Source organism: Leopardus geoffroyi, chromosome D1 (assembly GCF_018350155.1).
Source record: "Leopardus geoffroyi isolate Oge1 chromosome D1, O.geoffroyi_Oge1_pat1.0, whole genome shotgun sequence".
NCBI classification, from domain to species: Eukaryota; Metazoa; Chordata; class Mammalia; order Carnivora; family Felidae; genus Leopardus; species Leopardus geoffroyi.
The window spans coordinates 22,003,004-22,019,386 of NC_059329.1; the positions used below are offsets into that span (position 1 = coordinate 22,003,004).

The 16,383-nt window shown below is 47.0% G+C and overlaps 1 protein-coding gene across 4 annotated transcripts in view; it reads left to right on the forward strand.

The window, feature by feature from the left end:
• The first annotated feature begins 5,642 nt into the window (after positions 1-5,642).
• The window catches only part of SLC37A2 (solute carrier family 37 member 2), a 28,354-nt gene continuing 17,613 nt past the window's right edge, over positions 5,643-16,383 (forward strand). Inside the window, exon 1 of one of the 4 annotated variants that reach the window (XM_045483346.1) lies at positions 5,643-5,766. Coding sequence is in view for 3 of the 4 variants with exons in the window: in XM_045483343.1 (XP_045339299.1) it covers positions 6,242-6,300 (59 nt within the window). In the remaining variant the exon portion in view is untranslated. Of the gene's footprint in view, positions 5,767-5,826; positions 6,301-16,383 lie in introns of those variants that run through there. The other 3 variants (XM_045483344.1, XM_045483343.1, XM_045483345.1) reach the window with 3 other exon arrangements.

A 16,383-nucleotide genomic window follows, 5' to 3' on the forward strand; every position in this document is an offset into this window, starting at 1 on the left:
CTTTGCCTTTGCTGGTAGGAGTGGGAAGGGGCTGCCGTGTTTTCTGTGGTGTTTGGTGGGAGTAGGGTGGCTATTGCTAGACTACCCCCATCTGGATCCTTTAACTAGATATAGCTGGCTTTTCTTTTTTTCTTTTTCTTTGTGCTGTTGGCTCTTCCAGATGGCTGGCTTCTCCAACATCCAGTTCAGATAGATGAAGCAAAAAGCAAACACAGACAAATCACTGCTGTGTCTCTCCTCAGATCTTTTCCTAGCTCATCCAGAGTCATGTATATGTTGCTATATATATATAATGCCCAGGGTTTTCAGCATTTAGTGAGAGTAGGGAGAATTGAGTGTATTCCATCTTGATCCAGAATGAGAAATCTCACAAAGAGCTTTCAAGTGGCCATTTCTCCTCTAAGGACATAAATCCGATCATGTCTCAACCCTCCTTAAAAACCTCCTCGTCATATCCTGTCCAAAGCTAAAATCCCAAGCCCTTAACATGGACTTTTAAGGCTCTTCAGTATCTTACAGCCAGATATAACAGTCCTAACTTCTGCAGCTCCACACTTTGGACATGCCACCCTCCAGCTACATGGATTTCACGTGCACCACTTAAATATATCTATCTTGCTTTTTTGTGCTTCCTTGTTGAGCACACACTAGTGCCTGTGCACTCTGCTGCTCCTGTCTCCTCTTCTCTACTTGGCAGTCACCTAGCTGTACTTCAGTTCTGCTTCTTGTATCACCTGCTGTGAAGCCTTTCAAGACTTTCCCAGTTATCTGACCCTTTCTCAGTGCCACCATAGCAGAATGAACATAATCTTACAAGCTATTTCTTATTTGAACTGATTTATTCTACCTGGAGCTCTTTGAGGTGGAATTGTGTCTCTATCCATCTCTGTCCCATTCAACTGTAAATCCTTTGAGGGTAGGGGCAGTACCTGTCCTATTTATCAATGTATCTCTAGCAGAGCGCTGTGCCTGGCACATAGTTGACACTTAACAAGTGTTTATTAAATGAATAGATGAGTGACTTGTTACTTCCAGATACCAGAGCAGCCAAAAATTGCCCTCAGCTTGCATGACTAGGCTGCCTGAGGCCACCTCACTTTTGTCATTACCATATCTTTTTTTTTTTTTTTTCCTGCACACATACCCCCCCAAAAAATGACTTTGGGAGACTAATGATTTAACTGCTTCCTCAATCTGCTCCTCCCTTTCCTGCTTTTAGGTCACGCTCATATATATTTGCTGCCATCACTGGTTGACCATTTGAGAGCAGGGCCGCCTCCTTGTTCAGCTGATAGTAGTCTTCTTTAAAGACCATTCTTCTGGCCAGTATGAACCATCCATCAGTCCTGCCTTGAAGAGACTGAAGCCCTTACTTTTGACCATTTATATCAAGGCTAGAACTTTCTTGGCCAAACCCTTCCAGAACATTGTCTTTTCAATGAAACAAAATCTTTTGGGGTACATGGTCACTTTGCTTGTCTCTATCTTTTGACTGTGTTGGCTGGAAGAATTTATTTATTTATTTATTTATTTATTTATTTATTTATTTAATTTATTTTGAGAGACAGAGCAGAGGAGGGGCAGAGAGAGAGACGGAGAGAGAGAATCCCAGGCAGTCTCCGTGCTGTCAGCATGGAGCCCAATATGGGGCTCGAACTCATGAGATCATGACCTGAGCCAAAACCAAGAGTCGGACACTTAACTGACTGAGCCCCCCAAGGCCCCCCAGTGTTTATTTATTTTTGAGAGAGAGAGAGAGAGACAAAGCCTGAGTCGGGGAGGGGCAGAGAGAGAGGAAGACACAGAATCTGAAGCAGGGTCCAGGCTCTGAGCTGTTGGCGCAGAGCCTGACACGGGGCTCAAACTCATCAACCAGGAGATCATGACCTGAGCTGAAGTCGGACGCTTAACTGACTGAGCCACCCAGGTGCCCCAGCTAGAAGATATTTAATTGCAGTTCTTTTTAGTGAAATGTCAGCATCTGACATATTTGAAATAATAATAGCTTCTTTCATTTTTTTATGACACTTTACTCAACCCATACATCCATCCTTGTCAACCTCAAATTATTCAACATATGTTATCATGATGCTTACAATAACTTCACTGAGTAAAGTCATATATACACAGATACCCATATACATACGCATGCACACACAAACACATATACACACACAGGATATTAAGGATTTACAAGTCAAACCTATTTGCTATACTCATTGGTGGTTTTTAAGGACTCCAATCTTGACCCCTATGTTTTGTTCTCATTTGTAGTGACCATTGGTGTCTGTCCATTGTAGGCAATATCTCATGCACATACAATAATCAGTGCTCCACTTACCAAACCTACTTAATCTGGCCAGGCAATTTTTATATGCAGAATTTTTAAAGTTTATTTATTTTGAGAGAGAGAAACAGAGCACACAAGCAGGGGAGGGGCTGAGAAAGAGAGAGAGAGAGAGAGAGTATCTCAAGCAGGTTCCACACTGTCAGCGCAGAGCCCAGTGTGGGGCTCAAACTCACAAACTGTGAGATCATGACCTTAATGGAAATCAAAAGTCAGATGCTCAGCTGACTGAGCCACCCAGGTTCCCTTATATGCACAATTTTTAATTCTTACAGCCACCCTTCAGGGTAGATATTATGACCCACATTTCACAGCTGAAAGAACTGAGGTTCAGAGAAGTAGTAATATCTTAGGATCGACTCTGTCTCAAAGCCTATGTTGTTTTCACTACAATACTCAGCATCTTAATAAAAAGGCCTAATATGAACTTGAATCTTTATTTTTTTTTAATGTTTATTTCTGAGAGAGAGAGAGAGAGAGAGACAGCGTGGGGGTGGTGGGCAGAGAGAGAGGGAGACAGAGAATCCCAAGCAGGCTCTGCAGCTAGCTGTCAGTGCAGAGCCCGATGTGGGGCTTGAACTCACCAACTGAGATCATGACCAAGCCAAAACTAAGAGTCTGACGCTTAGCTGACTGAGTCACCCAGGCACCCTGAAATTGATTCTTTAAAAGGTTGGATAATCTCTATGTCCCCTAATATCCCAACTCCTACCCCATTAATCAAGGGTCTGGGTCTTGATTCTATCAAGAAATTTCACAATAATTATCATAAAAAATGATGCCACTTTCTGTTTAGTAAGACAAAAGTGGGGAGGAGGGCAGTGAGAATAACACTTGTATGTGTGTGGTTGGATTTTGGAGTTCTGTTGCCTAATGGCTTATTCTCATGGCACTTCTCATAGGCTTCCTCCAGCCTTTGGGTCTCCGGGTCCCTTAGAAAAAAACAGGGAGGATGCTGTTGCCATATCTAAAAGGGCCAGTACAGCTTACTGGCTACCCAGAAAGTCCTGTGGGTGATCAGTGACACTTGCTAGCAGTAAGAACTGGCATTTGATGGACAAAAAGGCCATCTCCTGTCCTATAAGCACATGATACTAAACCACAGCAAGCATTTTTTTTTTTTAATGTTTATCCTTGAGAGACAGAGAGAGACAAAGCGTGAGCAGGGGAGGGGCAGAGAGAGAGGGAAACACAGAATCCAAAGCAGGCTCCAGGCTTCGAGCTGTCAGCACAGAGCCCGACGTGGGGTCCAAACCCACGAACTGTGAGATCACAACCCCAACTGAAGCCGGCCCCCCACCGACCGAGCCACCCAGGTGCCCCTAAACCACAGTAAGCATTTTTGACAAATGATGGAGGACTATCCACAATAAGAACTAGATATCTTTTCCTTTAGTTTCAGATTCAGTAACTCATCCATTCCCTTCTTATTGCCATCAGATACTGCTGTCCGCACCCTGCAGGGTTTGAGGAGTGTGTAAGGGGTGCCAGAGAACAGGAAGTGAGTCAAGAGTGGAGAGCTTGTGTAGGTGAGTGAAAGGATTATCTGAGCCATAACATCCTCTTTGTCACTCCCCCAAGCTGCAGGAAACAAGGAGATTGTCCCGCTCACCCACAGGAGCAAGTAAGGGACATTGGTAAGAGTCTATTATTACCAAAGACATTACCAAGCTGCCATCCTGGCCCCTGAACAGGAGTATGTGGCTGGGACTCACAAGGAAGGAACTGGAACAAGGCAAAGACTATCTCAGGACTGGCCCTGCTCCCAGCTACTTGTTGGCACTCCGGGCACATTAGGCATACCACGACGAGGGCATATTAGTAATGTCTCTCTGAGAGCTCCAGCCCCAGGCAAGCATGGTCCGCTAAGAGGCACAAACACCATGTCTCCTGAGAGGCATGTGAAACGAGCAGTGATGAGAGTTATTACTTGTCTTCTTACTGTCTGAAATCAAAAGAGATGTTCCACACCACTGAAGACTGGGTGGCACCTCTGGAGCCATGGAGATGGTCCCCTCCATTCCTCAAGTGATGTCCATGTTCTCCTCCCGTATAGCATCGAGTAACTCAGCGGCTTCCTTGGCTCATTTGTATTTCAACTCTATCCTTCTCTTTAGTCCCTTAGGAACAAGTAGCTGTCTTCCTGGGGATATCAGCTCATTATTCTAGTTTGTTTTCTACCCAACCTGCTTTCATTCAGGCCTAATGCCTACTGGGTGTTGCTGACCCCAGAATTGGTCTGTCATACATTCTGAAACATCAGGTGTCTCCTGGGATTATCCCAGGTAAACCAGAATGGATCCCAGATGGATAATGCCCATCTCAGTGACTTGTGAGAATGAAATGAATGGACATCTAGGCATAGTGAGTGGTATAATTGGGGGTTAAGTTAGCTGCTGTTTGCTATGCTCTCCCGTTGGTGTTTCACCTCTCTGTACTGTACCTAATCTAGCATTGGCTCCTTCCGCCTCCTTTCCTCTTTTCTCTCTACCCCTTTACCTCCTGTCCTCTCCTTGTTGTCTTGATTTCTGCCACCAGACCTCAGCCTCTGACTGCCTGGCATCAACAGGGTTTCACAACTCTGCTTACCCTCTTTTTGCTTGATTCTAGGGCTGGCAACAGCCAGGCCCTTCATTCTGGGCCCTGACCTGTTTGGTGGAATTGTTGCCTTCTTTTGCTGACCTTGCGCGTAGGGTCTGGCCACCCCTAGGACTTGGGGGCAGTGCGGTGTTGGGGCTGAAGCCAATTTGCACAGACTCATTTCTATTTTATGCTCTATTAACAACTTTATTTTCCAAGTGAATGCTTCCTCTCTCCCCCCCTCCCCGTACAATTCACCCGTGGGCTTGTATCCAAAGATCTCACAATATCTTCTTTAAAAAAAAATTTTTTAATGGTTTTTTAAATTTATTTTTGAGAGAGAGGGTGACAGTTGGGGAGCGTGAGGGGCAGAGAGAGAGGGACACACAGAATCCAAAGCAGGCTCAAGGCTCTGACCCACATGTGGGGCTCAAACCCACCAACCTCGAGATCATGGCCTGAGCCCAAGTCGGACCCTTAACCTACTGAGCCACCCAGGTGCCCCACAATGTCTTCTCTTTAGAGATGGAAACATACCCTGGAAATCTTTAGGCTACCTGCAGAGCACTTTTAAGGCACAGAATTCTGTGCTCCTTCATTGCTGCCTGGCTGCTCGCCTGCAGAAGGGAGAGAAGGAATGGCTGCAAGATTGTCCCTGCAAGAGTGCGTGGAAGGCCAGTCCTTCTGGGGAAGGGGAATGCTAGAATCCTGCCTGGCTCAATACACAGCCTGGAACCTGAGTGGGACAGGAAGCCCCTGCCAGGCCTGGGAGATATATTTGGACCAACATCATAGCTCCCTGAAAACCTCCTTTGCTCTGAGGGTGCGCCCCAACTCAGGTCAGTGTAATGCTGGGGACCACTGGGTGTCAGGTTTCCCAGCGTGCCTCAGTTTGTGTCGGGAGCCGCTCCTCGGGAGAGAAGGGCGCTTCAGGAACAGGCTGCGGGCGGACGGAAGGTCGCGTACAGCTGGCTAGTCTGGGCTCGCCGCTTTCGGTGCCCAGGCGGGAAGTGAGCAGAAAGTAAAAGGCCGACGGAGGAGCCCCTAGAATGTCTGAGGGCGGTCGGTCGCTAGCCTGGAGACTGAGCGGGAGAAAATGCAGGTGCCAGAGGAGGTTGGCCCGGCGGTTTGCGCGCCGCCCGACCCCGAGGGCCTTCAGGTGCAAGGGGGCGGGGGCTGCAGGCGTCCGGCCGCGGAGCCGGGGCGGGCCGAGCCGCGGGGCATTTAAACCCGGCAGTCTGCCAGCGAAGGACACGCGCCCCGCGCCGTCCCCTCCTTCGGCCACCCTCTCCGCTTCGGACACCGGCCGGCGCGATGCGGTCTGCCTTGGCCCCGGGTGTCTGGTTCCTCCGCGCCTTCTCCAGGGACAGCTGGTGAGCAGGGCCGGGGCAGGGGGAGCAGCTACCTGCGTCCGGGGCGCTCCGGGGCCAGCCTCACACCTGGCCTGGGCTGGCTTGCCGGGGAACGGAGGCCGGGGGGAGCTGGAGTTTTGAGTGGCCCTTTTGTTGTCTCCTACTCCTTGAATAACACAAAAGCCAGAACTCAGTGGTCCTGGGACCTCACCTGGGGGGAGGGGAGGGGGTCCAGGCCCCAAGGGACATACCAGGGGAGGGCATACCTCTCTGATCTCAGCCGTTCCTTAGCACCCCAACAATGAGTGCGGGGGCTTCCGCAGTAGCTTTCCTCCTGACCAAATAGGGGGAGGCTGTGGAGGCCACAACATGTTGGGGTGTGTGGTGGGTGGAGGGCCTTCAGCCCCCTCTTCATCAGAGGCCACCACTGGAGCGATTTGGGGGGTCTGCACCGTGTTTATTTTTAACATTGGGTTAGTTGCCATCATTTACAAATTGTAAAATTTGACATACCCAGATTCCTGGCTCCTCTGGAAAAACAGACGTCAGGCCTAAATTCTCAGATTATATTACTAGGGGTTGAGGAGTACCTTTCCAGAGCATGGGTGCTCTTAAGATGACCGACTTATTCCAATTTAGATGGAAAACCCTACACACCCAGCCCCCTCAGTCCTGGGCAAATTGGGATGGTTGATCACCCACGGTGCTTTGCAGTCGGTGGCCGCCCTCACTGGTGAGAGTCCTCACCACTTCCAGCCTTTTTCGCCCATTTACATTATGTATTTGATCTTTCTTGAGTTTAGGACTGTGAAGAGATATTTTCAGAAAAAGATGAAAACATGACTCTGATAGGATATAAAAATGAACGTGTGGTAAAGATTTTATTTTACTCATAATGAGGGCGCCAGAAGATGTTATGATCAGTTAAGAAAAAGTTCAGGAAGAGGGGAATAGGGAGTTAGTGTTTAACGGGCATGGAGTTTCAGCTTGGGAAGATGAGAAGTTCCGGGGATGGATGCTGGGGATGGTTGCACAACAATGTGAATGTACTTACTGCCACTGAACTGTTCACTTAAAAATAGTAAATTTCATGTGTTGTGCATTTTACCACAATTTGAAAAAAATCCAGGGGCACCAGCGTGGCTCAGTCGGTTAAGCGTCTGACTCTTGATTTCGGCTCAGGTCGTGATCTCACAGTCCAGTCTGTGAGTTTGAGCCCTGCATCGGGCTCTGAGATGACAGTGCAGAGCCCGCTTGGGATTCTCTCTCCCTCTCTCTCTGCCCCTCCCGTGTGAGCACTCTCTCTCTCTCTCTCAAAATAAAATAACCTTTAAAAAGAAGTATCCAAAGAGCATGCCCATTTATAAGTCAGGAATATTGAGGCAAAACTGGTTTTTCCACAGGTTGGGAGGGAGAAAAGGCTATTAATCTGAGACTGTCGTTTCATACACATAGTTTGTATGACTTATCAGTTACCTACCACTTCAAAGAATTATAGCCCAAAGTCAGTGAAAGGCTAGATAGAATTCAATAATTGGAGGGGTGTCCTCTAGATAATACACAGTTTTCCAGTGAAACATTTTTTTTTCTACAGTCTCCCCTGCTTTGATCAAAAATAGTCTCAAAGATTATTCTTTTAAAAAAAAATTTTTTTTTATTCTTTATTTATTTTTGAGAGAGAGAGAGAGAGACAGAGTGCGAGCAAAGGAGGAACAGAGAGAGAGGGAGACGCAAAATCTGAAGCAGGCTCCAGGCTCTGGGCTTGAACTCATGGACTGGGAGATCATGACCCAAGCTTAAGTTGGATGTTTAACTGACTGAGCTACCCAGGCGCCCCTCAAAGATTATTCTTAATCACAAAATGAGTTTGATCTCATTAAATTTGATCTGATTATGTATATAGGTGCAACAGTAGTGTTAATCTATAATATAGACCTTGTTAAGTTTGCTTTGCTAGAAGTTTTTGTAAGGAATCTTAGATTGGCCTTTTAAAAGCCCCTATCTATCTATCTATCTATCTATCTATCTATCTATCTATCTCTGTATTATTTACTGTTTTGAGATTGGAAGTCAAGCCAAGACACTGGTCTTTACACTAGGTTTTGCCTGCTGTACCTATAAATTTGGGCAAATTCCTCTTTACTCGAAGCCCCGAAAATATCCTAAGACCCCTGGGCCTGCCAGGGAATAACCTTCCTTATTTGCCTGTAAGAGAACACAGTAAGCCAGGTTTCTTGGGAGGGTTTTATTAGTATTGGCTCCATGCAGGCAGCCTTCGTTCCTTAAATGGGGCTGGTTATGTCTGATTAAGCGATCATCATTGTCAAATATGACAGGCCAGGCAAAGCCTTGGTTATATAACCAATTTTTCTAATTACATCCTGGTTTAAAAAAAAAAAAAAAAAAAAAGACAGGGGAACCTGGGTGGCTTAGTAGGTTAAGCATCCAACTCTTTAAATTTTTTTTTTCTTTTTAATGTTTATTTATTTCTGAGACAGAGAGAGACAGAACATGAGTGGGGGAGGGTCAGAGAGAGAGGGAGACACAGAATCCGAAGCAGGCTCCAGGCTCTGAGCTGTCAGCACAGAGCCCAACGTGGGGCTCGAACCCACAAACCGTGAGATCATGGCCTGAGCCGAAGTCGGTCGCTCAACTGACTGAGCCACCCAGGTGCCCCTAAGCATCCAACTCTTGATTTCCGCTCAGGTCATGATCTCACGCTTTGTGGGCTCTAGCTCCACATTAGGCTCTGTGCTGACACTGTGGAGCCTGTTTGGGATTCTCTCTCTCTCCCTCTGTCTCTGCCCCTCCCCTGCTCATGCTCTCTATCTCAAAATAAATAAATAAGCTTAAAAAATTAAGTGAAAATGAAAAAATTTAAAAAGGATGGATTCTTACTGAACTTTTGCTAATAACCATATTGCTATGAAAAGCAGGAAGACTCAACAAAAGTTTCTGAATTTAGGGGGCATGGTGGTCAGGTAAGGAGAATAAGATATTTGCAAGTATTTCATTTCAGTTTACAAAAAACAGAATGTACTAAAATGTTTTGGGTTATAGACAGCTGAAGAAGAAATAGAAAGGGCTTCCTTACATATCATCAAACACTCTAACCTTAACAATATTCCAGACATAAATGACTGCCATCCCTCATCAGTTCATTTAGGCCTATATCATTAATTCTCATTCCACTGAATCTCGGGTTAGCAATCTCATAAACCTATCTGCTTCTTCACTCGAGTTCTGGAAATCCTGACTCCCTCCACTGGTATGTTCTTTTTTTTTTTTTTTTTTTTTATTAAAAAAAAAATTTTTTTTTCAACGTTTATTTAATTTTGGGACAGAGAGAGACAGAGCATGAACAGGGGAGGGGCAGAGAGAGAGGGAGACACAGAATCCGAAACAGGCTCCAGGCTCTGAGCCATCAGCCCAGAGCCCGACGCGGGGCTCGAACTCACGGACCGCGAGATCGTGACCTGGCTGAAGTCGGACGCTTAACCGACTGCGCCACCCAGGCGCCCCTCCACTGGTATGTTCTTAAAGATGTGTGAGCTGTGCCATGGAAGCCTATACACAAGAATAAGTGCCTGGTGCAGTGTTTTTCTGAGACAGTTAGTTCTTCATTGGTAGAGATAAAACCTTTGGCCCATAGCTGACTGAAGAGCCTTTAGGAAGCAGCAGCCACAACAGTAGAGTAAAATAAAAATTTGTCTGTAGGTGACAGAGATGTTAAAAGGTATGAATTAACTTACTATGATAATTTTCAAAAGTGAACAACCTGATGAGAATTCATGACAAGAATAATGTGGCTACACAGGAAATTTGGTTGTTCCTGAGATATGCAAAACAAAGTAAAGCCAATTAAAAATCTAGACAATGTCTTAAAACGTAGTAAGGTAAATTCAAAGATGGTGAACATGACACCTGATTTATAAAAATGAACGAACACAATTTTTATAGAGGAAAAGAATCTTGAGATATTTAAAAATCCTGAGACAGAATTTATATAATATACCAAGGATGTACCAAGAGTATCAACTAAAGAGATTCAGTAAGTCTGGAGTAAGTCCTGTGCATCTGCATTTTGTTTATTTAAGTAATCTCGACGCCCAACGTGGGGCTCGAACTCATGGCCCTGAGATCAGGAGTTGCACGCTCTTCCACCTGAGCCAGCCAGGTGCCCCTTCACATCTGTATTTTAATAAAACTCCATAGGAAAGTCTGATGTGCATCCTGAGTTGAAAACCACTGACCTAGCAGATGTTAGGTTCAAATTAAAGTAGGATTGCAGCCCAGGTAACATTTTAAATCATAACTGAAACCATGACTGGTAACACTGTGTTGTTATCATCAGGCAAAGCACCACTGGGGGTGCTGATACATGGTGGCAGATCATGGGCCCAGAGGGCACTGAGAGATCTGTAGAAACTTCTCATACAGCATGCAATTTGTGAAATATTTATGTAAATAATAACCTTTTACCTCAAGAAATTTAACCTAGAGAAGGCTGAGTCTCTTCTGATTTCACAGTTATTTTCATGCAGTTGGTCAGTAGCAACATATCAAATAAACCTCATTATTTGTAGCACCTCTCTTTTTAAAAAGTGAAAAAAAAAACCCACAAATCTTCTAGGGGCCCTCTTGGACATCTCATAGATAGTTTTAGGTATAAAAGATATCCAGGAAATTTTATTTTGCACATAGGACTTGATTTGGGGAAGGCAAAAATCAAAAGTTGTTAGGACATTTGAATGCTTATTATGAGTGCCTAAGAAATAGTTCTTGTCTACCCACTTGAAAGTGACAATAATACATGAAAAAATAAACATAGAAAGTAACATTGTAAGGAAACTTAAGTCATTTCCTAAGCGGGAAATCTTTGTTTTAAAAAGTGTGGAAAATTATTCTGTGAAGACACACAAATTCTGCCATGTAGGCAGATTACACAGGAGGTAAGAGCATAACATTTTACAACCTCTCTTTAAGAGCAGACCAATAACCAATGGTCAAAAAAATTTTGTCATTTTAACAGAACAAAAACCAAATTCTACTTTTGCACTGACATATTTGATATTTTTTTTAAATTTTTTTTTTCAACGTTTATTTATTTTTGGGACAGAGAGAGACAGAGCATGAACGGGGGAGGGGCAGAGAGAGAGGGAGACACAGAATCAGAAACAGGCTCCAGGCTCTGAGCCATCAGCCCAGAGCCTGATGCTGGGCTTGAACTCACGGACCGCGAGATCGTGACCTGGCTGAAGTCGGACGCCTAACCGACTGCGCCACCCAGGCGCCCAACTGACATATTTGATATTAAAGGAACTAGAGCCTCTTTTTGAAAATAGTATGAATAAAATAAAAACTGTGCCAGATTTTAACAAAATTTTACCATAATTACTTGTGTTCAGACTCATCATTTGCACATACTATAATCTAAGGCAAGTCAAATTCTCTTTTCATAAACCTACACATTTATCTAGTCAGGTTTTATCCCTCATTGTCCTTTTTCTTATTCCGGAATGACCCGTCATTTTACATTTGTATAAATTACTTTCCTTTTTTTCTTCTTAATAAACAAAAATGCATCTCATCACTGTATACGCCAAGTTGTACCTATCTGCCACTGTTGTTCCTAACAGAGTTTCATTCATACACATTACTTATGTCCTTTAACCAAATAACTTACATTTTAGAGAAAAGGGGGTTGGGAGGGTAGATAACAGTAAACAGCCTGTCCCACACCAATATTTAAAACATTTTTTTTTAACATTTATTTATTTGTGAGAGAGAGACAGAACGTGAGCGGGCGAGGGGCAGAGAGAGGGAGACAGAATCCGAAGCAGGCTCTAGGCTCTGAGCTGTTAGCACAGAGCCTGATACAGGGCTTGAACACATGAACCATGAGATCATGACCTGAGCTGAAGTTGGATGCTTAACCGACTGAGCCACCCAGATGCCCCCACACCAGCATTTTAGAAGAGCTCACGAATACACATAACACAGCTTTCTACAACCACACGTGTCCTTTACACACTTTTGAAAGTGTGACTCCAGCAATGTCCTGTGTTCTCCAACATCTCCCAGATTTAAGACGGAGCTGGATTGAAATTGTATGCCCTGTGCAGTTAACTTCTCTAAGCCTTGGTTTCCCCATCAGTAAAAAACAGGTGGGTTCTTTTTTTCTTTAAATATTTTTTGTATTTTTGAGAGGATGTGCCGAGGTGGGGGTGCAGAGAGAGGGAGACAGAGAACCCCAAGCAGGCTCCGTGCTGTCAGTGCCGAGCCTGACGTGGGGCTCAAACTTAGGCACTGTGGGGTCACAGCCTGAGCTGGATGCTTTAGCCAACTGAGCCATCCAGGCGCCCCCCAGCCAGGTGGGTTCCTGAGGATAATCATGATGTGTGAAAATCCTTGACTTCCAGTGGCACTCGGGAAGTGTTCTTTCACTTCTTTCCCGATGAGTGTAGGTTTGGACTCCTATCAAACACTAAACGTTAATGTACTTCCTGCTGGAGGCACATTATTATTTTGAACTCTGAGGCCCGCAGTGATGAAAACACGGTCCTATCCTACCTTCCTGGATGGAACTGAGGCTCAAACCGGAGAGAGGATGTGTGCAGTTTTCGGACTTACTACTTCATGGGTCCCGAAGGAGGGCATTTCAATTAAGCAGAAGTGAAGAAAGCTGACCTAGGCAGACCTCCCTAGACTAGGACACCAGAGGGTGGACTGGCTCTGAGCTTTGGATACCTTGTCTGTGAAGTGAGGACACTGGTAATACCTACCTCACAAGACTGTCGTGAGGAGCAAATGAGGTACAGTGTGTAAAGTACTCAGACCAGTTCCAGGCTCCTGTTAAGCATTGACTACACATTAATTATTGACTGTTATTCTGCTCACTGTTTCTACTACTTTGTGCCAGACATTGTTTGTTTGTAGTTCACTGCCAGGCGATTATTCGTTTCGCCACCTAACGTATGGGTATAAGGAGGCACAGAGAAGTAACATGGCTTGTCCAACACCGCATAGCTAGGGACGTGACTGGGCTGGAGTTTGCATCCAGGTCGGTCAGACTCTCAGTCCCAGGGTCTTTCTGCTGCCCTCTGGGTGAGAGCGAGGGAGGGGAAAGATCACAGGGCGCTTTGGCCTCACACGAATCACTTTAACCCTTTAAAGGCTCCAGGTCCTGGCGCACCTGGGTGGCTCAGTCAGTTGAGCGTCCGACTTCGGCTCAGGTCATGATCTCGCAGTTTGCGGGTTCGAGCCCCGCATCGGGCTCTGTGCTGACAGCTCAGAGCTTGGAGCCTGGAGCCTGTTTGGGATTCTGTGTCTCCCTCTCTCTGCCCCTCCCCGCTTACTCTTTGTCTCACTCTGTTTCCCAAAAATAAATAAATGTAAAAAGGCTCCAGGTCCTTGTCCACAAAATGGAAATGACGATGTACCTATACCACGGGGTTTGGGTGAGATTACATGAGAAGGTATTTAAAGCCCTTAGCCCGGTGCCAGGCATACAGTTAGCCCTTGGTCATTGCTAAGTGCTTGGGCAGTTCTGTGGAGGGAGGGATGGATCCAGCCTCGCCAGGAGGGAAAAGTAGCATTGGACTTGTTGGGTCTGGAGGCCGTGGAGCCAGCAAAGGCACAGAAGTGAAGACAGTCTGTCTATTCAGGACTAACAATGTGTAACTGCAGCTGGCAGGGGCGTAGGGTGCGGAAGGAGCAGTCCCTGGAGACGAGGCTGAGAGAGACAGGCAGCCGGAAGTGTGCAAGCAAAAGTCAGAGACTGAGAGGTCTCTGCCCAGGAAGCCAATACTACTGCCCTTCCCCCTCTGTGTCAGGATGGGGTGGATAACTTGTTCATGGCTGAAAGAGTCACCCCAGCCCTGGACCGGGCTGGTGCCCTGCCAGAATTCTGCTTTGCATCTGCATGGGCATGTCTGGGGGCAGCCGGCAACGTGGGCACCTTGCCAGAGATGACTGTGGCTGGTGCTTACGGGGCTGGGCCCATTTCCTGGGGCCCTGTGAGGGGGAACCGCTCGAGACAAAGAGAAGAAAAGTCTGTGGGAGGAGGCCCGGCTGGATGAGCAGGGACAGGGAGGAGGAAGGCTTCAGGAAGGCCGGAGCTGTGAACTCCCACGTCACTGTTTTCCCCACACCCTAACCTTCCCGTGGGAGCTGGAGGCCAAGGCTGCCTGGTGGCTGCAAACTGAGTGGCTCTCGTTCCAGAGTTTGCTGAGGGCTCACACTGCCAGATCCTAGAGCCCACCCTTAGTAGACACATAAGACATTCAAATGCATCCCAAGAACCCGCTGTACGCCAGATGCTTCCACATCCATTACATCTCATTTAATCCTATAACAATCTTGTGTGCAGGAGCTTATTATCTTATTTAAAGAAGATCAAACTGAGGCTTAGAGAGTTAAACAACTTGCCCAAGGCGACAGCAAGCAGCAGGACTCAGCCTCTTTGGGTCTAAGTCTGATGTTCTTTTCCCTATTCCGTCGTGGCCTCAGATCAGGGGCCCCAGATGCTGTGAAGCAGCTGTCTTGTCTGATTTTCCTGGTAACTGAAAAGAAGTGCTTGGGAAGGGCAGCAGAAAGGGCTCCTTAAAATGAGCTGTGGTGCCAAGGCGCTGCTCTGGAAAGGAATGGGAGATCCAGGAGGAGAAACCGGAGGGAAAATTATTATTCCCGCCCCATCCCCTTGGGCCCCTCAGGGTCAGAGCTGGTTGAGAGCACATGACCCTGTGGTGGTCGCCCTCCCTCCCCACCACCACTCGTGATTGCTGCCTTCTACTTCCTCTTCCTCCCTGCTGTTTCCTCTTTCCCTTCTTACTGAGCAGATTGGTACCTCCCTGGCTTTGGGCGGGGCTGTCTGACCTAGAGCCCGGGAACTGGTCTGGAATGGTCTGTCAAGGCCTTATTTCTTCTTCAAACTGTACCAACCGAATGCTGAGATCAGAGTGGAGCTGTCCCCAAGTAACAACAGAATTGAGGACGGACACCAGGGGTAGAGTTCCCGAAGCCCACCCCTCCCCCATCTGGCTGTGCCTGAGTTGGTCTTTGGGTCGTGGTGGGGGAGGGGCAGTACTGCTCTTCTCCTTTTGGCCTCCGGCTCATGCCCCCTACCCTGGATCCTTCATGCTCAGGAGAGCGGTGGATGAGGGTGGGGCGTGGGGCTAGGCCCGTAGAGAATCTTGAGAGGAAGATCGCTGGGCAGGACCACAACTCCTCCACCATCAGCACATTTCCATCTGTGCTGTCTGCATAGCGTTGACCACCTCTTCCAAACCCTTCCAACCCTCACACTCTTCCACGTTTTCCACTTGCCCAAATAAAACATCATGCTGTAGCTGTAGCTTAAAGCCTTGTCTTTTCATTCTGTTTGAGCACTCGGGGTTCCCTTACAGAGCTTCCTTCTCAAAGCTTTCTTCTTTCCTTAAAGTGATCATTATCTATTCATTTATCCTATAAACTCCTGTGGCTTCTTGTGGCTACCTGCCAATGGCTGGAAAGGATCTTGGGACCAAGCCCTGAGTCAAATTGATCTCCGAACAAGCTCCTGAGACCCAGCTGGGGGAAGGGGAACAAGTGAAGATTCCTTGGGTTGACTTTCTGCCCCCAAGAGGGGTTTGTGCCCTCAGTCCTGACGGACCCTCCCAGATGTGGCCTGTTCCTGTCCCATCCTGTGTGCTGGGAGGCCTGGCTCAGGGCTCTGCCCCATGCTGTCTGTTCCAGGCTGGCCTCCCCCTACCAGGGTGTCTCCCAGTGGCAGTGAGGGATTTGGCAGGGGGTGGGTGGTGGCACTCTCGCCATCGGCCTGTTCTTACTGTTCCCAGCCTCTATCCTTTGCAGATTTGCTGAGTCCCAGAACAAGGCACTTCCAAGGACAGGCCACCGAGTCCCTTTCCTCAGGGCAAGTGCCAAGCTTACCTGCAGCCACAGCCAGCCCAGCCTGTCACATGGCTACCTGAGCAGACCCTTACTAGCAGCCCCTGGCTGAGGCAGGGGGAAGTAGGGAGTGGTTGATGAGGGACTGGCCTTACAGGGGGGTAGCAATGTGGTCGCAAAGCAAGGAGTCAGGATGCAGGTATGGGGGTGGGGGTG